The sequence below is a fragment of the Alligator mississippiensis genome, chromosome 4 (genome assembly GCF_030867095.1).
Source record: "Alligator mississippiensis isolate rAllMis1 chromosome 4, rAllMis1, whole genome shotgun sequence".
Classification (NCBI taxonomy): Eukaryota; Metazoa; Chordata; order Crocodylia; family Alligatoridae; genus Alligator; species Alligator mississippiensis.
In genome coordinates this window covers 14,116,873-14,141,211 of record NC_081827.1, presented here as the reverse complement: position 1 = coordinate 14,141,211, position 24,339 = coordinate 14,116,873, and the positions used below count along the sequence as shown (strand labels likewise).

The 24,339-nt window shown below is 44.8% G+C and overlaps 1 protein-coding gene across 3 annotated transcripts in view; it reads left to right on the top strand.

Moving 5' to 3' along the window:
- The window catches only part of CCDC3 (coiled-coil domain containing 3), a 72,279-nt gene extending 48,817 nt beyond the window's left edge, over positions 1 to 23,462 (top strand). For 2 of the 3 annotated variants that reach the window (XM_006270625.4, XM_059725788.1), the window contains exon 3: positions 21,445 to 23,462. In XM_006270625.4, the coding sequence (XP_006270687.2) occupies positions 21,445 to 21,717 (273 nt within the window). In that variant the 3' untranslated portion in view covers positions 21,718 to 23,462. Of the gene's footprint in view, positions 1 to 4,228; positions 4,397 to 21,444 lie in introns of all 3 variants that reach the window. The other variant, XM_059725787.1, reaches the window with a different exon arrangement.
- The last annotated feature ends 877 nt before the right edge of the window (positions 23,463 to 24,339 follow it).

Here is a 24,339-nt window from a genome sequence, read left to right as displayed (position 1 = left end):
CCAGCTGCACTTGTTGTCTGATAGCTGACCTTATTCGTGAAGGCTGAAGTAAAAAAGCCATTAAATACTTCAGCCCCCCTGCATCATCCGTTGTTAGCTTGCCTGCCGTGTTCAGTAAAGCACCTACACCTTTCTTGTTCTTTTTTCTTCTAACATGCTTTATCACATTTTTTGTTGCCATTTACAGTCCCTGGCTAGCTGTATCTCAGTCTGCGCCTTGACCTTCCTACAGGCCTCTGCTATATTCCTGAGTGTTATGGTCAAGTTTCCACATTTTTTACAATTCCCTTTCAATTTTCAAGTGATTTGAGAGTTTGCTATCAGCCATACCAGTCTCTTGCTGCTCTGACTTTCCTTCCTTCACATCAGGATACCGTCTTATTTTGCCCTTCATACGTTAAGGTACAACCAGTTTTCTGAGCCTACTTTTTCTTAGACTTGCCTCCCATGGGATCCTGCCCCTCTACTCCCTGAGCTGGCTAAAAGTGACAGTACTAGAAGGAAAAAAAACCTCTTTTTCAGTGTGTCCCTTTTAATGATTTGGCAGCTTTCTGTGCATAGACTGTTTCACAGACTTCTCTGTTGTGGAGTCTTCCTAAGGGGCAGAGAAGTATTTTTTTTTAAAGAGGGGAAAATGTGTTTCCCTCTCCCCCAGTGGCGACGTGTATGGGGTGCATGGGGGTGTACGTGCACCCCCTCAGAGCGCTGGTGCACCCCCTGATGTCCACTCTTACTGCTTAGGCAACGTGCAGGGGGGAACAGGTGGGATCGCCGGTGGACACCCCTGTGAGTGCTGGCTGGGGAGCAGGGCCACCAGGTGAAATGGCCGTGCTCTCAGATGGTGCAAGTGCCAGCCGGGGAGCAGGCCCCCAGCAGAAGCAGCTTCAGCCACAGCCACTTGCTGAAGTCCTGAAGCGCCGTGGCTGCTTTTTGGTGAGTGATCAGCCACGGGGGACTATCCCCCCCCCGGTGTGTTTGGCTCCTGGGGGACCCCACCCCGTTCAGTGCGATCGGCCTTGGTTGCTGACTGGTTGCTGGGGGGGGCACATGCCCCCCCTTACTCAAGAGGCACCAGTCGCCCATGCTCTCTCCCCTTTACTGTTGTTTCCTAGATGGCAGCAAACTGTAGTGGTGAGAGCCAAGTGGGCACTGGGCAGACTTGAATTTTAGTCTTGTCTCTGCCACTCACTCACCTTGATCTGGCACCTGCCAGCCCCAGTCTCGAGAGGGACAGAATTTAGACAGGAATGAGGCATCCAAGTGCTTGATCTGGATCACTTCTGAGCATGCACATGTACCTACGCTGAGACACCTAGGCATCTCTTCACACCAAACTGTAGGCACTTACCTAAATGGTTTTGTGGCCACTGGAGTGGGGTCCATTTTGATCAGTTTTTTGGGAGTTAAACATCTAAATCCCATTTGGGTATCTACAGGTACTGTTGGGATCCAGCTTTAATGTGTATCTCAGTTTCCTCATCTGTTACAATTGAGAGAATACTATCTCCAAAGGTACATACAGACATTCAAGGAGGTCAGGGGGAGGTTAGATTGAGTAAAAAATGTCTACTTGATCTAAGATAAGTCGGGATGGGGGGAGCTAGTGAGGGGGTTGAGGGGATCAGGAAGGCCAAGCAAGCACTAGGGCAGGATTGGGAGGGATAGCAGAGTCCATGGGGATGGGGATCAGGGGATTATGCAGGCTAGCAGGGTCTGTGGGGGAGATCGAGCAGAAAGTGGGGTTGGCTGGGGGGGATCAAGGAGATTGAGGGGGTGAGGGGAGGGGCTGGGGGCTAAAAATAGCCTGGTGCCCAGTGCGGGGTAGGAAAAGCACAGCCCTGGGGCTGGGGCCAGCAGCCGGACTTTCCCAGCCCCAGGGCTGTCCTGGGAACGGTGCAGAAGTTCTCGCTGAACCTGATCTAAGTTAGATTACCTCAGAGGTACACTTAGATTAGATTGGGTTAGCCATTTTTAGTCTGATCTAGCTGTCCTGAACATCTGTGTACAGTTCACATTTAGATCAACCGAACTAGGAATCTAACTGGAAGGTCTGCACCTGTGTGAACTAAGTTAGATTGGGTGGCCATTTTTAACGCGATCTTACCTCCCCTTTCCCTAACCTCCCTGAATGTCTGTATGTACCCTGAGAGAGACCATTAGAAATGGTTAGTATTTACAATATTGATGTTCTTTGAACATCTGAAATGTTGCATGGGTGCGGTCAGTGTGGCTTCTTTAGACTTCGGTGGACATTGGATCAGGTCCCAGAAAAGCAAAGCCTTAAGATTGTTCTTTTTAGGAGGAAGCTGATAAGTAAGATGTTGGCACACATTCACACCCGCAGGCCTGGAGCACAGAAGGGTGGGTAGCAGCACCAGTACTGAACAGCAGCTTTGGTTTCCTTTGACCATACCGAACTCTCTCCATTAAATTCACCCATCCAATTTACCTTTGCGTTCTTTCACTTGTTTTATCTAATGCCAAACTGAATGGACTGTGACAACTTCGTCATGACGGTAACTCTCCTGTTAAAAATAAATGTGGGTTAGGAAAAGCCTATGCCTCTTGCAAAGAATTCCAGGTTTCTGTCTATCTTAATGCAAGATAACAAAATGTCAGGTGTAAAGGAGCCAGCCACCATAGTAACCTGGGTTGTTTTGCACATCCTGCGCAAGTTCAGAGCACACACTTTGTAACAGAGAGTGGCCTGTTAAACTATACATTTCCCCAGAAAGCTAGAAAGTTGCATAGGCACCATACAACCAAATTCATGTTGCTCCTGCTTTCCTACTTCTCTAACTTTTGTGTTTTCTGATCTTTTCTAATTTTTAAGGATGACCCAAAATCCACTGAAGTCAACAGAGTCTTTCTGCTTAATTCCATGGGTTCTGTATAGAGCCCTTAAAGGGGAAATTGTGCTTACTTACATTTGCATTTATTTACTGCTAACTGTATTTTGGCATGAACGCAGCAGAGGGGTCAAGGTGGGGAAGGGGTTGTGTTCCCAGCTGTGCTGGCGTTTCTGTTTGAAGAGGGGATGTTTTTTTTCTGCTAGGCTGGCGGAACAGGGAAACACCATATCTGTTCCTATCATGGCAGCTGTGTTTTCACAGAGTCAAAAAACATTTCTATATACTGAACCATGCCAAATATTATGGTCAGTCCTTTTCTTCATAATCACAGTAGCCACCATGAATAAATCAATTAATGCTTTTATTAATTTATCTCCTAGGTGTATGTGCTGTCCAGGTGTCCACCCCAGAAGAGGCTCACAGCAGCTTACATTAAAAACCAGTTAAATTATAGATTAGATCAAAAAGCTAAAATAAAATAGTACATAACAGAGCATAGTCTCCAAACAGTGGCCCTTAACTTAACCTTGTCTGCCCACGTAAAAAAAATCTTACAACCCAAGGTGGGATTCTGGTGGTTCGAAAGACTGTGTTGATTTTCAGGAGCTATTAATGAGCTCCTTCAGCAGAACAGTAATTGCTGTGCTCGAGTTTCTACTTCACCCTCATGGTTCAACCCTTTGAGGGTTTACTTTGATTTGTCATGACTTTGGTTCCTTTGTCTTTGGAAGACCAGTATGTTTAACATGCACAACACTAGGAGATGCCTATTCCTTGTCTGAATAGAGGAATTTTGCCTAAGGCAGCTCTATGATCTTGCTTTTGATCTGCCAGTGCACCTCCCTGTCCTGAGCTCCAGGACCTCTGCTATTCCTTTCTGGCAGTGACTGCCAGTTAATCCCAACTGCGCAGTGTTACATGATGGCATCTGATGTCAAAATGTGGGCTAGGCATACATCGCAGTTTGATCTTTTTCAACTGCAGTGCCCCCCTCCCAATAAGCTTGCAGTATTTCAGAGGCTTATACATCCCCAACAGGACCCAGGCTTTGGCTTCAGCTGCTAGTGATAAGATATTAAATCAGGGTTTTTTTTCTTGTTTGCACAATAGCAAAACACCCAAAGGCTCTTTTACTCTTTTAAATAGGGGTAGAATATACAATAGACTAGAGCTTAAAGAAATATCAGATGCATTAGAAATTGTGTATCAATGCACTGAGGAGGATGAGATGAGCATTTCTGAATTTCAAAATGTATATCAGCATCAACGTTTCCCCCATTTGGGGCCAACAAACTAGTCAACACATATTGAATTTTGGCATCTCAAATTGGGGGGGGATTTTTTTAAGTTGTAAAATGTCTCCTTTTTGACCCCAGGGAGCCCGACATATGTTGTCCTACAGACCCCGGACCAGAACACACGCTTTACGGACTGGGAAAAGTGACACCACACAAAAAGAGAATAAAGCAGTGTTGGAAAAGCCACTCGCTTCCACAGATCAGCCCAGCAGTGCGATCTATAAATAACTGTTTCAACTTTTAGAGGTATTCAGACAAACCGGGGAAAGATACCAGCTGATGCACATTTTACTACAGGGTTGCTTTCTCCATTTGCACACCTTTTTTACTTTCCCCTTAGATCTGGAGCTATCCTTTCTTGCTTTGTATCAAGTGGTGATCCCCCCAGTCATTCAAACTTTGTTTTCCAACTCTGGGCATTCAAAAACAGCATAAATTTGGACCTTTGTATCATAAATTTGGTTTAAAAATGAGAGGGGGGGTTTTGGGTGCAGGAAACAAGTTGGATCCTTTTGAGTTTTTTGGAGTCACTTGCTTCAAGTCTTTAAGCTTTGCTTTGCAAGTACGGGAGCTAGAATAATATATATTTTTAAACATGCCATGCAATGTTATGATTCCAGCAGCTGTAGTTTTAAGAAAACACTAAAAAAAAATGAGATTGCGTGATTTTAGCATTAAATAATGTGATCAAGCAGTGAAGTCTGCACTGCATTGGATCTATTCAGGTGAACCCTCCCCTGGGTTTCACTCTTGGACTTGGTATCCATGGTCACAGTTTGGTCCTAAAAGGCACATCCAGTAGACAGCAATATTCTCTGAGGGATGGGAAAGAACTGCAGTTCTTGCGTGTGTATCAGACCTCTGACCCCATGTCATACTTGCATCCATCAGTTCCTCTTAGCTCTCATTTTGAGCGTGCCGGAGCTTACCTCTGGCCACTCAGGCTTGAAGAGCCATGCTGTTGGGAAAAGAGCATGCTCTGATCCTCTTCTTACCCTCCCTCCCATCCTCATCTCCCTTTTTAGATTACCCGTTTCTGTTGCTGAAGCTTATTCATGAATCCAGCCAAAACTGTAAAGAAAAAAAATGTGAGTTTTCCATGCCCAAGGATGTCTATTACCATAAACGTGCTCCTTCCTTAATATTAATCCACTTTAATTTATTACTTTTACAAGCTAATTGTATATACAGCACAATGTGTTGCTTTCCCTTCTGAAACTCAGGTATTGCACTCAGTTAAAACACACACATGTACATAAAGGATAATACAGAGTAACGAAGGATATGTTTTCTAATTTCTTCCTAATTACTTGGCCAGTAAGAGTATATAATTTGCTGGTCAGTGTAGCAAAACAGCAGTATTTACGTGGCGTTGCAGATGTAATTAGATAATGCAGGGTAGCAAGGGACACATTTTCTAATTTCAGAATTAATTGTACTTAAAAGTTGCAAAAAGTAAATTGCCATATGACTGATGCACTGTAGTTTAGAAGACAGAAATAATCATGCATTTACCTTGTAATGTGTGGTTTTTGCTATGTAATTACCTTTCCCATGACATAATTATTAACCTAGAATTAAATGGTCAAGAGCTACTATAATAATATTAAAGACCCATTGCATGATATTGAGTGTCCTTTAATTTAAATGTGTGCACAAGATAAATTCATCCAAGACTGCTTCTGCCCTGTCAACATTAAGTCAAATATGGCTCTGGTAGTCAAACTGAAGTTCAAGTTTCAAGAGTAAAAGAATAGCTAACGAATAACTAAAGACAGACCATTGGGAGATGAAGTTTTGCTCCCGCTCTTACAAACTTTGCTTGTTAATATGCGTTTTACCTGTTATCACTGTCATTGTCTTAAAGATTTGTATTGTGTAGGGCATTTAGCTAGCTAGCAGCAAAAGTCAGGAGTGTCTGCAGTTCTCTTAGACACATGTCTTAAGAGAAGTACTAAGTGGTTGCATTAGAGATAAGCACAAGCTATAAAACCTGAGCATGAATGTTGTATATTCCCACTACTTGCAGGTCTTTGCCATGAAGGTTTTGAATTGGACCTAGGTGTCACAAATGTATTTAGAGACAAGTTCTAGTCTCACTGAAATCAACAGCTGGACTTCCATAAACTTCAAGACAGAGCATGAACAGACCCTTAACAGGCGCTGACACTTAGGCAGAGGGAAGGATAGAGATCCACCTTGCAGACTAAATCAGAGATGCAATAGCTTTTGTGAGCCTGAGCTCACTTACAGCCAGATTCTGCATCCTTTGCTCACATAGAGTTGCTCATTACTCCATCATTAGTCCTTGTAGGCTACTTTCTGGTTAAGATATTGCTAAATGTGAGTCAGGGAAGTAGGATTTGTCCCTTAGGGAATACAAATAAAGAAAATCAAAGTTTGAAAGGGGTAGGTAGACATTTTCCTTGTCTGGGCCTTGGAAGCCATTCTTTGTATGGCTCAAGTGCTCTCTGCCTTTTCCTTAACCAGAAACATTGTGGAACCCAGGGGAAGAGAGAATCCCAGGGTTAGCTTTCACAGGGAGTCTTGAGCCTGGCAGCGTTATTCACTGTACGTTCCAAGCCCATGTCCTCCTGCCCCACTTTAGCTGTCAGAAATGTGTTCAGAGGCAGAAGGACAGGATGGTGATCCAGAAAAAACAACTTTCCTGAACCCTGAAGATTAAAAACTATTTAAAAACCCTCCTCCTCCTGGTGCGTTGTGTTCCATGATTATAACATGCAGAATGGGCTGATGGTCTTTCAGGATTTCCAGCCCACACACCAGGACAGGCTGTTCTGAGTTATACATCCCTGTTGCTTCCACAGTCCAGTGAAAAAAAAAAATCAGTGAATATGCTGGGTCAGTGCACTCGCTCTCCTTGGTTTCATGTTTAGTCCTCCAAGCCAGCGTCCCAGATGTCCACTTCAGTCCCTCCCCTCTGCTTTTCATTGAGCAATTATTTAGACCAGCTCTAAGAGTTTATTTGAATCCTCATAAGTCAGCCCCCTTCATTTTTCTAGCTCCTTCTAATCCCTCCTAGATAAATTCCTTTGTTAGAGAGAGAGCGACTGAACTGGGTATTTAATCAAGTGCATATAGGCCTTCTCCATTGTAGTCTTCATTACCTTTCCATTTCATCCTTGCGGTGTTCCTGTAAAATGAGGAAGATGAGGCAGAAGGTTAAGTGACTTGACCAAAGTCATGCAAGGAGTCTGGCTAGACCACAACATGAACACAAGTCTCCCAAATCCTAATCAAGAGACCTCTTGACGAGACCATCCTTCCATTCCTTAACCTGGTCTCACTGGTTTCATGAATAATTACAATTCATGTAGTATCTGCAGGTAGGCACCTGAAGCAAACATGCATGAAGCAATCGTAGCTGAGCACCCAATTCTAAGGAGCACTTGTAGATAGCTAACGCCATCAATTGCTTGGAGCACATGTGTCCTTGCCTTTCAGAGTCCCAACGAACAGCAGCAACATCCAGATAAGATTGCAAGCAGAGAATGCAGCTGAGAAGATAAATAATATGTTTGTAAAAGCAGTTTGGCTACAGCAGTTTATGTGGGTTGTGAAGTCAGGAGGTCCAGTCCTGAAGGATTTAGAAGGGAACAGGTCATTCATTGTCTGTATTTCAGCCTTAAAGGGTATCCGTTTATGAGTCTTTTGTCTAATTTAGTCTCTAATTCAATAAGCAGTTAGTTTTCCAGAGTAATTATTCTGGATACCCACTTTATTCCTGTGCAACAAACCATCTCCCAGAACCTATTTGCAGGATGTGTTTGGAAGTTAAACAACTGTTTAGGTTGTCTTGAAATTACTGCAGTGTTTTCTTTGTACAGCAGACACTTCCTTCGGAAGCAGATTAGCAATTCTGTAGTATTGCATAAGTATTTATTAAGGTAGAAGATCATTCATCCTTTCTTCTTTCTCAGCTAGAATTCCTCCAGTAGCTGCAAGGGGATACGTGCCAAGACAAAACATCTGTTGCCATCACCCTCTTCATCTAAAAATGGCGTGGAAGGGAGATGGGACCATAGCTGTATCCATTCCTAGAACCAGAGGGAGCTCTACACAAGTCAAGTCCTTGCACTTCCATGTGGGAGTGCAGCTGATCTATGCTGAAGGACACAGAAGGATGGGGAAAGCCTCTTCGGTCCTCTTTCTGCTGTAAACCTGCCCCAGGGAATTCATCCCCACAGTGACGGCATTAGAATCACAGAAAATTAGGGTTAGACGGGACCTCAGGAGGTCATCTAGTCCAATCCCCTGCTCAAAGCAAGACCAACCCCAACTAGGTCATCCCAGTCAAGGCTTTGTTGAGCTGAGCATTGCTTCTGTATCTGAAAGAAATAATCTCAGAGGTGGGAAGAGTTGTTTAAGGAGAACTAAGAAGAGCTTAATCTAGGAAGCTGAGAAAAGGAGAATGCAGGCTTAGTAATAGGGACAATTCCAAACAGGGCAAAGTGGCTCAGTCCTCTGCAGGAGGTGGTGAAAGCCAGGCCGTTTGACTCCATTACCACATGACAGGGCAAAGCCCTGGAGCACAATCTGTGAAGGACGCTCCAGTACTGGCAGGAAGCGGACCACGGAAGATCTTGTCCATCTCGGAGACATTGGCCTCTATGGAGACAGCCACCTGTCTTTGGGGACAGGAGGAATGCTATTTAGTTCAGCAGTTCAGGAAAAGAACGAGCATTGCTATGCTGGTTTCCTATACGTTTGGTCCATTTTCATAGTATTTCTTGGTGGGGAGGAGCTCACAGACTCCACTTAGAGTAAATGTCACTGTTCTGCGTTCTTTGGAGACAAAGGCAGTCATTTACTTCATGATATTCCCACTCCAGCCCTTGAGCAAAAATAGCTATGTTTCTTCCTTCCCTGATTTTGATTTATGGATGACAGAATTCCTGGGCTTTAGATTGTGCTGTCCAGGAGCAATAAATCCCAGGGCTGAAGAAAAATAGGATGGGGCTTTCATTTTTTTGGGTGAGGCTAGGCAGCGTGGGAGCACTCTTGCTGTTTTGACTCGGAGCAGGAATCAGCTGTTTACCTTTAACCAGCAGAATGGGGAGACTTTGATTTTTTTTTTGTTCAAATTCACAAATCCAGCATTTTTTGGGGGGTGTCTAGTGTTGCAAGAGATCCTCTGGGACCCAGGGGTGACCAGACTCAGTCAGACCCCAGGTCCACATAATCTGTCGCTCTGCCTCTAACAACGGCCAACAACAGATGCTTCAAGGTAAAGTGGAAAAATGGTTCAGGAGGCAGGTGTGGGTGGAACGAAGGCTCGTGTGAAATGTCCCGTTTTATTAAACACCCCCGTCTTTCTGATGTGCTAAGACAGAGAGCGCAGGAGCTCCCGATCAACCTTGCTTGTGATGTCCCTCATTTTATCCGCTTTTGTTACATCCATTTTTATGCTAGACAAATCCCAGTCTTTTCATGCTTTCTTCATCTGCTGGACCGTTCTGATCATTCTCCTCTGAATTCCCGTGCAGACTAGACACAACGCACACAGTTGCCAGAACTGGTGCTCCGTCTTTCCTCCATTTAGTTGTCAATTTATTTTAATAGCTTTGTACTTTTACTTGCTCCTGCCCTTCCAGCGCGCACACACACACACACACACACACTATAATTACATAATTACCTTATTATAGATAACGTAATTAATAGGAACATAAAAATAAACTGAGGTTCTGTAGCTTCAAAGGGGTGTTGTAAGACTGACTGTAAAGGTAGCTTTCAACTAATTTAAGGATCAGTGATGATAAGTTCAAATAAACACAAGAAGCCAGCAAGATGTCCGGCTTTCATATCAGTACTTTCTGGTTCGTCTGAAACCAGCTCTCATATTTTCAGTCTGTAGTAGAGAAGAACTCAACACACTTCATTTCTGGGTCATTCTAGTTTTTATCTCTTCTTTGAAATATTGTTGGGGGCTGGGAATTGAATTATTCCTACTGTAAGCTAAGCAAGTAAAACAAATTCAGATGCAGACAGGTTCACACAGCATTTTTCAATCTTAAAAAATATAAAGGAGGCTGACAGGTCCTAATTATGGGTTGAGTATAATCATGCTATTTTGAGAACACTTTTTTTTTTAACAAATGAAAACATAATGAAAATGGAGTGGTTTTATTGTATTTTTGGAGAGAGTATAAAATCCTGAACCTAAGTAGTGTCATTTCTTTGTCCAAACAGAGTGAAGTGCAAAAAGTCTTGAAATGGCACGTAGCAATCAGGGCTCATGGTAGAGGTAATGTCTTTTATTAGGCCAACAAGATTTTTGCACCAAAAAAATCTTTAATTGCAACCTTTCAGGCAACTAACACCTTTCATCAGGCAATGGAGCAAAGGTTGTAAAAGTTTTCCTGGGTAGAAATGAAAGTTCATATATATTTCCTATAGGAAATATGAACTTTCATTTCTACCCAGGAGAACTTTTAGTCTCTCTCTCTCTCTCTCTCTCTCTCTCTCTCTATATATAGAGAGAGAGAGAGAGAGAGAGAGAGAGAGAGAGAGAGAGAGAAAATGGAAGGTGGAAGGAAGAAATATGAACTTTCATTTCTACTCAGGAGAACTTTTACAATCTTTTCTCCGATGCCTCATGAAGGGTGTTCGTGCCCAAAAGCTTGCAATTAAAGATTTTTTTTTTTTTGCAAAAATCTTGTTGGTTTAATACAAGACATCACCTCTACCACAAGCCCTGGTTGCTTTATTCTCTAGACCAATACAGCTACAACCTGGATACCTGAAACAATATGTAACATCAAATACATTTTAATGATCCTTCCAGGATTCAGAGTAGTAACAGAGGAAAGGGGTTTTTTTCCCTCTGAAAAATGTGATTTTATTTTGACAGTGCCCCTGTAAGTGTAGTTCACAAGGAAGCAATCAACTTAATGGATGCATCCATGCCCTGCCCTCTGCTGTACCTTTCATTGCTGCTCTGGGGAGGAGAGAGGACGGAGATATATCTGGTACACTTTACCATCCCACCTCCTCTTTGATGAACAAAAAGGCAAAAGGCTCATGCCATTAAACTGACTTTTGTGCTTAGTCCCATGTGTGCCATAGATCCCCCGAGGTTCAGTGGGTTTCCAGAGGCAGTCAGATGGAGAGTCCCAGAAAATACAGCTCCCAGAAAGATTGAAGCTCGCAGAAATTCAGAAAGGAGTGGAGGTGAGAGAGACGGGAGTTAGACACCAAGCTGTCAACTGTGCCTGTGTACTGTCTTCAGGTGCTAATCATCATTAGCTGTTACATAACACGTTGAGTTATTTTACTGTCAATTACCAGGCAAGACAACAGGAGGAGCACAGGTCCACAATCGGGCATGCAGGACAATGTAGCCCCCTCCCCTCTGCCTACTCTTGCTGTGCTTTCATTTCCCCATCTGTATAACGGAGACAAAACCTCCTTCCACCCTCATTTTCCTTGTTCATTTTGATTCTAATTGCTTTGGAGCAGAGACTTTTTCCCATATATATCTGTACACATTGTATAAAGAAGTTCCCACTACTGTAAGTAATAGATGGTGACCAAATTGTGCCCACAGTCCCAGGCTCAGCAGAGGGACCACGGTCTATATGGGACTTACAGTACCTATAAGAGCTTGCTACCTGTTACTCAGAGAACTGCTCCTTGCAAATCAAGGCTCAAAGCATAAAGATAATATAGTGCTGGGACCCCGTGTACTATGGCTAGAGAGAGATTTCCAAGATTGTCAGTCCAGCTACTTTCATTAGCATGAAATACATCCAAAGCCAACTCTGTTGTTCAAAGGAAATCACAGTCTATTCTTAAGAGCTCAAACCCTGGGAGCCCAGAGCTGAGAATAAGGACTTCAGTGCTCACTACATATCCAAAGCACCCCACTAGAAAAGAAGGTTATTTCTTTTAAATTAATGGGGCTTTATTATAGGGAATAATTTAAGAAAATGTCCATTGATCTTAACATTATTAAATAAGAATAAGAGCACATTGAGAATATTTTGCCCTTTTCGAATAACACCTCGTCCCTATAAATACGCCAGCCTTTCTGCTGAGTCAGTGTGTCCTGGTGAAGCTGCTGGCACACTGGCCTTTGGAAAGTAAATCTTAGGCTACAACTTGTAAACAGAGTTCCCATTTTCCAGGGAGACGTGCAGTGCCAGGAGTCCCTGGGCCAGTCTTAGCCAGTGATGAGAATGTCAGCGCCACGTACTAGCAATCTCAAGAAGCACCAGGGAAAACAAGAGCAGACATTTCAGTCAACACTGCCTCGGTCAGGCGCTTAAGTGATGTCTCAAATGATCTCTCGGGCGGTTGTTATAGTTACAAATGGCAGCTTGTCCCAGCTATAAAACTCAAAGGGATTAAGCAGTTGCACTCTGAAGCTGAGCTTGGGTTCAGCAGCTCTGTCCTTGCCTTTCCAATCTCCTGGGCAGAGTTTTCCAAATTTCAGAAAGTTGAGGTTACCTCTTTCCCCCTGCCTTGAGAATGTGAGATTAGCCGCACTCTGCTGCAACGTGGCCATTTCATTGAAGGCCTACACATCTTCCACCTTCTTCAAGCTCAAGACTAGTCTTTTGAGCCAGACCCCACTTTGCCTTTCTGACTTGCTGTAATGAGCAGTGCAATAGATAGGAATGGTGACATTTAAAGTCACCGGACATTTACAGATACTCTAGACATTTAAAGTCACCATCACTGACCATTTGACTTACCACGAGCTAAGTACAGACAATGAAAAAGCCCAAGGCTGAATTGATTCAATCGTCCCAGGTTAGTCTAAGCCAGGGGTGGGCAAAATATGGCCCGGGGGCTGGATCTGGCCCACAGGGCCCCTAAAAAATTTAGAAAATTAATATTTATTTGCTCCTGGCTGCTTGTCAAAGATGACAGGAGCCAGGGGCAGTAGGACCCAGGGGAAGCTGATGGCAGGACCCAGCAGCAAGGCCCACCCAGCCTTGCCCCCCCAACCAGAAGTCCCTGCCTAGCAGAGGCTTCTGGCCTAGGACTGTGGGGCTGTTCCTGCTTCCCTGTGCCGGAGAGGGAAATAAGTCACTTGACAACTTGCCAAAACTCGGTAAGTGACCCTCTGCCCAAAATAATTGCCCACCCCTGGTCTAAGCTGTGTAGACTGAATCAGTAAGTGAGTGAACAGACATTCACTTTTAATTCTGGAAATGCAGCCACATGCCCAGGCCAGAAGCCAGCCGGAGGGTGGTGTTAGTGCAGGGGTGGGCAATTATTTCAGCTGGAGGGCCACTTAATGGGTTTTGGTGAGCTGTCCTGGGCTTCATGGGTAGCCCCACCCCTTGACAGTTGCCCCACCCCCTGGTCACCATATTGGGACTGAAAGTCCTGCCCCCTAACTCCAGACCTTTGCCACCAGAAGTCCCTGCCCTTACCCCCCCAGAAATACTCTTTTCTTGGGAGAGGACGTTTGCCATCTTGGAACCAGAACAAAAATCAAATCCTACAGTAAAAGTCAAACACCTACTATAACATATTTTAATTTAATAACAAAAAATATTTTTCACAATTTGTGTTTGTGTACTGTATATAAAGGGTATATTGTGCACAATAACTCAGAAATAAAGTCTTACTCTTGTATATAGTGTGTGGGAGGTGTGGGGTGTGATTGGGCATGGGGTGTATGGTGAGGTGTGTGGGGGGTTTGTGAGAGGTGTGGCTGGGCATGTGATGTCAGGGTTATGTGTATGAGGGGGAGTTGTGGGGGCAGGGTGTGGGTGTATGAGGTGTCAGGGAAGGTGGGGACCCCCCACATGGTGCACAGCCCCTGCCGCCGGCAGCAGCAGCTGGTGGGAGTGCTCAGGCTGCTCGTGCCCTGCACAGGTGCTGGTGCCCGGTGACGCGCAGTTCTGGTCAGTGCTGCACATGGGGGCGAGGGGTGCAGCTTGCCCAGCCCGCCTCTATTGCGAGGGCTCCATGTGGCACGCCTGCAGCTCTCACGCTCGCGTGGCACCGGGGAAGCCCTGCACTGGAGCCACTGCGGACCTGGTTTCTGTTAGCTTATACCAGCTTATGTGTAACTTCTGTCCCTACCCCCTCTGAAATGAAGAGGTCAGTTAACACCTTAGAGCACTTGTTTCAGGCTTTCTGAAAATTCAGGTACGGCATCCATGCCTTATTATTTCTTCTCGGTGTTTTAAAATGGTTTCTTCACAGCTGTAACCACAGAAAACTTTTTCTTCGTTTAAAAATCAAATCTGGGCTTCTGGAGAACAGTTAAGATGTTTGTCTTTGGGCTTCATGCTTGTTCTTCATACTTCACACTTGGGCAAACCTGGCTCTAAAAGAAAGTGGACGTTTCGCACAGGTGGAAGGGGGTTAGCAAACACCAGATGTCGGGGCTACGTGTATGAGGAAAGCATGAGGGAGCAAAGTCAGCAGTCCTCGGATTATAAACAGAGATCACTCTCCTCCTAAAGTTTAAGACCATCTCCTCCATTCAGAGTCTCCACAGAGTAAAAGACCTTGACTCTTCCCAAGAAAACACACACCATCTAGTATTTAGTGATGGGCAGCCATCTTGCTTCTCCCCCTCCTTTCTCTCAGTTTGGCACTGTACACAAGTTCAGAGAGCCTGGCTTTTACAATACCCTTGTGAACTGTATCAAGTCCTAGGGTGAAGTACTGACCCCCTCCCCTCCAGTGAAGTCCGCAGGAATTTTTACTATTGACTTCAGTCAGGCCAGGATCTCACCCCAGGTCGGTGACACGTTTCCATAACATTTAAGTCACCATTTAGTTCTTCTGACACAAGCTGTATGTGTTTTAACTGGGTAGTGCTGTGTGTAACTAGTTTGCCCAATGAGAGGGCTTTTGAAGTGCGGAGAGGGGCTTTTCCATGCCTCAGCATAGCTGTGACTCTTGGTTGGGAGGCTCATGTAGGTGGAGGTTGTCACCCAATTCCAAACTCAACTTGCCGAAACCCTTCTGAAACCTCTGCAGGAGTGCTAAGCAATGTGTCTGTTTTTTCTCTCAAGTTGCCTACCCACTGGGGCTGACTGGAGGAAGAGGTGATGCATCAAGTCTGAAATCTGGCCAGGTGAAGAGTCCTACTTATGGGTTCCTCTGCCAGCCAAGGGAGGGGTGTCTTAACTGTATCTTGTCCAATTCACACTGTACAGTCCTGGGGTACAGAGTCCTCCTTCCCAACTGAAGGGATGTCTCAGTAAGTCAGCCCTGTACATAGTTAAAAACAAGAGAGAGCTATGTTTGGCCTCCAGGTCCCTCTAGAGAGGGTGAATGAATTATTGCTATGTTTAAATACATGAGCAGTGAGAGGTAAGTGTTTGATGCTGGATAGGGTTTCAGTTTAAGAGCCTGCACCCAACTTTACAGTGGTAAAATGCAGCGTGGCTACACAACATGCAGCAAATGTGAACGTCTCTCCTATTCTCAGGGACTGATTTATAGCTAAGCTGTGAGATCTGCTGTAGGTGCTGATGCACCATTCAGACAGGATTGGGGCCAACCACTCTGCTAAGCAATGAAAAATGCTAGGACATCATTTCCAGAGGGAGCAGCTGTCATTTGTTCCATTGGGCATGCCAAGTGCTGCCGGTAATGTGTTTTTGGTGGTGCAGATCTGGTTTTGGAACTTTGTTTGGGATTTTTCTTTCCTGGACCATGTGCTGTGCTCTTGAGCGGGAAGCTGAAATCACAGCCATGGCTGTTACCTGCATGCGGTCTCTTTGGACAGCAGGGTTGCCAATGAAATAACCGGCTCTCTTCTACAATAGCAGTGGGGCAGGGAGGGTACCCTGTTCTGGAGAATTCAGCTACAAAGGAACAGGATTCACAACACGAGAGGTCCACTTTTGGGGCAGAATGCTCCCATTCCCTTCTTTGAAAGGAACCCGCATGTATTATCACGATATTCTGAATAATAGACATCATGTACCTAACAGTATGAACAAGGACAGAAGTTTTTATGGCTAACAAACCAAGTCAACCATCCCCCAACTCTTATGTGAAGTACCATGGAAACCTTAGAGTCCATGAAGAAGTGGATGAGGCCTTGTTTTATGTTTTAGTGCTAGAAGGAACCTTATACTCTTTTCCAACTAGATCGAGGTGGGCAAAATATGGCCCGCAGGCTGGATCCAGCCCACTAAGACAGTCTGTCTGGCTTGCGGTGGGTTCCTCGACCTCACCTGCCCCAGGCATGGGGAACAGCCCAGGCTATGGTGCATGCAACCAGTCCCATCGCCCCCAGGTGCACAGCGGGGTTGAGTGGCCAGACTTGTCCTGGCATCCTCCATAGCGGTGGTTTCTTCTCTCTACCAATGCTCTCCACCACACTGCTGGACCTGGCCCCACCACCCAGGCACCCCAGCCCACCCACCCCACACCCACTGCCAGGGGCACTGGACAGAGTGGGCAGACATAGTCTCTATGGAGACCTGCCTGGTACCCGTGAGGTCAGGGCACATGGCCAGGCAGATGGGGATGGGGCCACAGGCAGGCAGGGAGCAGCACCTGGGGGTGGGTTGGGTGGGTGGAGTTGGGATCAGGATCGGGACTGCAAAGTGGCGACAGCATGGGGCTTGGGACAGGGGCCCAGGGCAGAGCCGTGATCTGCTGGCCATGCATCCCTGCAACGGGCAGCAGTTTTGTGGGGAAGGGTATGCAGGGAGTGGATAGCGGCTCTCCAGGCCCTGGCCTTGTGCTGCCACCAGTCTGCAAGCCCAGTCCCAGTCCTGGCTCCAGACCTGCCTACCCATCCCGCTCCCAGACACCACTTGTGGCCCCGTCCCATCTGCCCAGCCAAGCATGCCCTGCCCATGTGGGTCCCAAGCCAGTTTGCTTGGAGACCCTGGGATTGCCAGGTGGTGACAGCGTGGGGCTGGGCCCTGGCCCCGGGACACAGCTACTTAGGGAGTTTTGGTGAGCTGTTGTGGGCCAGGCTGGCAGTGCTGAGCCAGTCTGATGGGGGTGGTGCTGACCTGGCTTGCAACAGCTCTCCAAAACTGCCTAAGTGGCCCTCCAGCCCAAATAATTGCCCAACCCTAAACTAGATGGTGATATATTCTGGAAAATCTGGATTTAAAGACTTCAAACAATGGAGAATATAGGTTTTTTAATTAGTAAGAACCTCTCGTAATGCACAATGAAGAACTCCATTTATCTCCCTTGGCTAAATGAAGGGCTGATTTGGCTTTGCTGGGACTTGAACCTGTAGCTACTTGATTACTACAAAGCCGAGCTTGATTGCTTACATGACGTTCATAATGTATAAAGGCTAGCATTGAAGCGCATATACATTCCAGTTGCCTTTTTCAGCGGAGCAGTCCCTGTTCATTATGTCATTACTACAAAGCTTCTTTGTGATTTTGATGCAGGAGAACAGAGTTCAGTGCCCCAATCATTCAGAAGTCAGTTTATGGATAAAATACAGATTAGAGAAAAGAATATGCTTTTGTGGATGCACACTCTAAGAATGCGTACCCCTTCAATCATTGGGCAAAATGCTGATTTTTTTAATGGCTGATTAACAAAATGTATTCCTTAGGACATAATGAACGTTTGAACAACAAAGATATATTATAACAAAATATTTCAGACTGCTACTTTGATGTATATAATCTGTGAATTAACAATAGACTTGCTGGGCGCTGCATTAGGCACGAGTCTTAGGCAGGTCCTATGACCATGCTTTCTAAAACAGCGATTCTCTTTCCATCCTTGTTTCCTCCCAATCCCTGCTTCAGTCGGCCGCACTCCCAAATTCTTTCCGTTCTTTCACAGGGAAGTAGGGTGGTCAGCCTCACGCCCGGCACACCTCTGGGAGGTCTGAGCTGTTTCCTGGTCGGCAGAACTTCCTGAAGCCCACCCTTGTCAGAGACAGAGGGGGAAAATCTGCTGCCAACTCGCATATGCACATTAAGGCACAGTGGCCAAAGCCTGAAAGCTGCAGGTTCCTTTGCTGTATATATCTACGTGCCTAAGGTGCTGAAGGAGACCTGTACAGAGACCAATTCCACTTTGCTTTGGCTGTCCAAGATCACACGAGTTTCTGGTTTCATTGCACAAGTATCTCTCTCCTGACAGTGGTTTGGGCTTTCTATCTAGTGGTCACACATGAGAGTTGTTCCTGAAGTTTTTAAAGACCAGGCTGGTCAAAGAGCTTGGAATTGTTTAGACCAGGGATGACCAGGGAGGGGAGTACAGCGGTGCAGTTGCACCCCTCTTCGATGCCTACTCCACCCATAGCCATTTCTCGGGATAAAGGCACACCTTGTAGGCATCACCATACTGGTAGATCTACCCCAGTATCATGTCTCTGGTAGTGGCTTCCACGGGAAACTTCAAAGGAAGATGCATGTTGGTCTTGCAGTTGGTCACAGTGATCTAATATGCCTCCAAGTGAAGGTCTTGTGTATCTCCTCTTAATTAATCCCTAATCTAAGAAAATGCAAAGGAAAACTGTAAGGATATTATCTAATTATCGCTCCAGTTGAGGTTTTGCATGGGACTGGAGAAAAATGAAAGCCAAAAGTTATTAATAGTTTTCAAAGAGCTAGAAGAGTTCACTTGAAATATGCATTATTTGAAAAACAGAAAACATTTTCCTCTTCCAAACACTCTTGGCCTTGGTTTGGGGTTACAGTCCTTTTGGTGTGTGTTTACTAAGCAACTTTGATGGGAAGCATCAGCACTGCAAACAGCTCCATCCCCAGCAAAACCTCACAGTGTGTCATCAAAGCGGACTAAATCCAAGTGGCCAGCTGCAACTGGAGGCTGTTGCTGCATTATCCTGCAGGGGTATTCAATTGCTGGTGGGTTTCCAAAGCAAATGAAATATTACCCATCAAAGTATGATTTCCCTGCCCCCCCGCTTGGTTCACTGAAAAACATTACAGAGCAAGATGAGGAAAAATAGCCTATAACATTAATTATCTCAGCAAGGATGTACTTATTTATTTAAATGTCATTCTTATGCAAACTCCACACCAAAGGAAGCACCAAAGGAAGCCCCTCCAAAGCTCTGGGAGACCTTGATGTACATTTAAAAATCAGAATAATTGAGCAGGAAAACTTAACCAAAGAAACAGCATTTTTTTTTCTTCCACCCAACCATACAGTGTTTGATCATCAGTCATTTAACTGTTGAATTGGATTTCATTATTCAGTATGTAGTGTAAAATTGATGTTGCAGACATGGTAGTCCAGAAATTATTTGAGAGGCAAGGGTTTTTTTTAAGGTGATGTCTTTTACTGCACTTGACTGCATCGTTGGGATTGAGTTAGACTAGCTTTTGAATGCAAGACATTTTTCATCACGTTTTGCAAAATTCCCGGTCTATCACAGCTACAACATCACTCTTACCCTACCGTAACATGGAAGGTATTGAAATCCTCCGCTTACAGTGGAGACCCACTGAAGAGTACCTTGTATGCAAAAGCTTGTCTAACTGTCCCAACTATACAGCTAGTCCAATAAAAGATATCGCCCTAAGAAATTCTTGCCTCCTGCTTTATTAAGCAGTTAAGAGAAGGGTTTTCCTAGAGAGGACAGGGAAAAAAAAACACTCTTGAAATGACTAACTTTTTCTAATTCACTAGTGTACTTTACTAACATTAAATTAAACACTAAGAATTTAAACCCTTCATCTCTCTAAACTCTGGGTTAACATTACTCATCCTTTTTAAAATTGATTTTTATAGTTCTGTTATGACTATAACAGGGAAAAACCTAAAATAAAGGCTGAAACGAGGGAGCGGGGGAAGAAAAAAAAATCACATGATCATATACATCAGAGAAAACTTTGCAGTTGAATCATTATAGCAGGGCACTGCAGAGGTGAAATGTCTTGGGTTATGAGAGAGGCACTTGGCATTTTACAGGCAAGCTATTTGATGCCATCTTAAATTATGCTTGGATCATCCCATAGCTTTTCAGTTTCCCTTCAGCCCCTCCCATCCTCAGGGATTTCAAACTTCTCCACAAACTGTGGGCCTGTTCTTGTCTTGTTGCTGTGACTGCTGCTGAAACGGGTGGGTTTTTGCACAAAGACTGCTGGAGCAAGGGCAGCGCTAAGACACTGCACATGGGGCAGAAGGCAGCAGTCGGCTGGTATAATACACTTCAATCAATACTGGGTGGGATTAGGACAGGTGGAGATTTTGCCCAAGGACCCATGGAAAAGCCTTGTAAGGAAAAGGTCACCGAGTCCTGACTGTCCCTACAATGATGATAGGAGCTTGCCTTTTTAAGGTTTCATGTAACAGAACCACATAAAATACCCTGTATTAAAACAATAACCAACTTCTCTATCTCGGAAGGGCAGATCTGAGCCACGTAGCGTTGATGTCTTGAAGGTCAGCTTCTTTCTGCTTTTAGAACAAAGAATAAAGGGCAGAACTGAGCCAAAACCTTGCATTTATATGGTTTAGCATCAAACCCTGGGTTTGAATATAGATTTTTTTTTTCTAATGGCAAATCCCAGTCAGCTGAATTCAAATCCCAGAGCCAAATCATGCATCAGAAATGGGCCAGGTTTCTACCTGGAGATCAACCAAACAGCCCATATGACCTAAATAAGCCTCGTTAATGTAATTTTGATAGCTGATGTAACAGACTGCCAATGTGGGCTCACCAGATTGGCTTGAGATACTTACCCGGGGGTAGAAACAGTGCCGGTGAACTCGGAGCGACCCCAAGGGTGGAGCAGGGGAGCCCTGCCCTATGGAAAAGGAGAAGCCGATCTCAATCCCCGCATTCGCATGGAAGGGGGGTGGCCGGGGTTGGGGGCCCGCCACCCTGAGCCCTGGTCGGCCGGTTTGCAAGCAAGGGAGGGACTGCCAGAGGGGATAAAAGCAGTAGCCGAACTGGCATGGGGGCTGCTGACAGTGACTCTGGGGAACGATGCAGGAGGCCTAAGAAGAGCTGGGGAGAGCTGACCCAGCGGAGGGAGCAGAGACCTCTCTGAAGAGCCTCGAAGGCCGTGGGAGAAGGTGGCAGCAGCAGTCGGCTGTGCCTCCAGCCCTGCAGCAGAGAGGGGGCAGCGGCCAGGGCTTGGGGCAGAGAGCTGGTGCTAATATTATTAGGACTTAAATAGTTTGCTTTCCTATTACAGGAGGTGGAAAGGTAGAGGATTTTAGCTGAAAAAGTGGAAGATGATGATCCATTTCTGAAAGTTACTGACCCACTATTGTAGGGTTGTGAGGCGCTCCATGAAGTTGAATGCCTGGGGCACTATCACTTCAAAATGGCTTTGGCTTGAAGTTCATGAGTTTTTATTTCCTTTCTTCTATTCCTTTAGCTCATGTGCTCCTCAGTCCAGAAAGCCCTCTTTGAGGAAGAGGACAGGGTGAAGAAACTGCAGCAGAAGGTGGCAACCTTGGAGAAACGCAACAAGCAGCTGCGAGATAGGGTGAAGAAAGTCAAGAGGTCCCTCCGGCAGGCCAGAAAGAACAACAGGCACATGGAGCAGATGAACCGAAAGCTCAGTGAGAAACTCTCCTCCGCAGGCCAAATCCCACACATTAACTCTTTAAAGCAAGAGAACTCTCATGCTACCTACCTTAAAGTATAATGCAAACTGCAGTGCGAATGATAATGATATTGGTGACCAGAGGCCTCATCCCACATTTATCACGTACTCCCGGCGGAGTCTTGCCTGCATTAGAACAGGATTGGGCCCAGACACCTTGTCTACACTGGGCTTCAAACCATGTATGAAAAAAAAATTGAGCCTCACTTAGGAACGGTTCTAGATAAGAAGGATCCAAACTAGATTTGACTGGGCACTGTAGACAGAATCAAACTGTCTTAAGGCAGCTTCTGGGAATCCCCTTCACGCCTTACTGGGAACTATCCTGGAGAGGATCATTAACACATTTGGGATCTATTTACTCTGCCCAGCCACACAGAGTTTGAATGCAGATTATCTGGATCGATTGCTAGGCTCTAGTCCCAGTCCCACCGTTGTTAGAAGCTTTTGCAGGGACTCCCCACGGGAGTTGGAGCAGGCCTGTGGAAAGGTATTTCAGATCCAGTTTGCAAGCAGGCTTCCACGGGCAGTGTAGACAAGGCCTCCCATTTTGTAATCACTGTTTTGAGGTATGATGGAGGTTGCTGGGCAACCTCGGCTTTGCTTAGATACTGTAGAGATTGCGTCAATATCAACAGGGCATTAAAATTAAGGTAGTTTATATATGTATATATTTTTAAATCCTATAGAAAATATTTTTATTACACATTTGATATAGTCTAATTTCTTAAAGTATGAAGTACATTCTGTTTCTTGGTTATCACATAAAGAAAAATCCTCCACATTTTGTGTTAGGCATTGCCAAGACAGATTATTAACTGCATTATTAAAATGGCTTGGATTAAAGCAACAGTCCCACTGGCTGGCAGAGTATACCTTAGGTATATATTTTGGTGCATGGATTGGCTCTTGTTAGCCAAGTGATCTTCCTTTGTGTCAATAGTAGAGAAAAAAAAGGTAAAGGAAGATGTTCCAAAGGTTGTCATTTTAAATATTTATTTTATAACCAGTTTAGTTGGCCTTACTACAAGTACACTTAATGCATGAGGACAGGGGCAGCCAGATTTTGCCCAACCCAGGGCACCGTCGACAATTTGCCAGGGCTACACCTGACTTGCATAAAATGGACCACATTGCACCCGACCTCCCATTGGTTGATGCTTGCCACAGAGCTACACATCCCAGCATGCAAAGTTCTGCCTTCCATAGTCTTATGTGATTACCCCAGGCACAGCATGCTGGGACACGTAGTTGCCACGTTATCACAGCGTTGAAGAGGCCATGCTTGGCTTTGTCAATCCTTGCATTAGGACCCAGCAGGCGCCTGCTCTTACATTTATGCAACCATTTGCTGGAATCCAAGCTGAACTCAAAGGTTAACCATTGCTTTGGTTTTTAGGAAGCAACTGAGCTTTAATTATCTTCCAACTCTGCTCTGGTTGGAAATAGCAGCATATTTTGTTTCTCTTGAAATAATACTGGCTGGCATCTCATAAGAGCCTCACTCCTCCACAAGCGGCAGCAGCTTCAAAGTGTCTTCCTGTTAAGTCAGCACAATTCAAGTTGAGTAGAGGCTTTCCAGAGAACTGCTACAGACTTGAGGCTTCCTTAGCTTTCTAAAAGCCATCAGTGGGTTTTTACTCAAACATAAAACCCGTAGGAAAGTATCTAGACTTTGTTTTGTTCTGTTTTTAAACTGCTGTTTAAATAAAATGAATGGTTTCTCTGGTATTGGTACAAACCTCTTGTGTTTAATATTTTTTCAATAAAACTTGTCCTCTCTGTTATTCACTTATGTTTTAGAAAGAGGTTTGAGGGCGGATGTTACTAAGAGAACTTCATTTTGTCTTTGTTTTTTTCAAGGAAGAAAGGGCTTTTGATCAAAACAAACGCTTTCACGGAAAGTCTTCTTTTTTTGGTCCTCTAACAAAAAATTGGAATTTTTCATTTCATTTTGCTGAGCAAAATTCAGTTTTTTTCTTTGATTAAGTAGTTGTTTCACTTTTCCTCTTGGGGAAGAAAGTAAACATTGGAAGGTGCATTTCTGTGGAGACCAGAAACAGAAATGCACGTTGCAAATCTGTTTGAATTTCCCCGCAAACCAAAAAAATGGACTAAGCAAAAACATTTTTGTTTCTTTTGAGGGGATTTTGGGGATAGCTCTGAAGATGTGATTCATCCTAGACTCAGAGCCAGGAGCTCTTTGAGTTCTGTCCTGGGCTGCACTTTCTCTGGAGGTTTTTGTTATTCGATGTAGACCAGGATTTTCAACAAAATGCATGTGCATTTTCTATACCCAGACATGTCTGTACAATTACATGCCTTGTTAATGTGAAGTGATTTCATTTATAATAATGAGAATTATGGCACTTTGAATGGATTATTTGTGGACTCCGTCAGCATGTATAGGTGACAGGAGACCCACATTTCTACACCTATCACTACTTTCCTGGCTTGTGCAGCATGACTTGCATTCTTGAAAGGTGTATTACTGTTCTGAGTAATACAAGCTGATCTAATTCAATGGTGCTCAACTGTTTAGTGTGGTGGGTTGGATGAGTGATGAGGGGTCCTGTCCATGGACTGGATAGGGCCCTGAACCACCTCTGCTCAGCTCCACACCACAAGAAAGGGAGCCCATGTTGCCTCCCTTAGCCTTCAGCT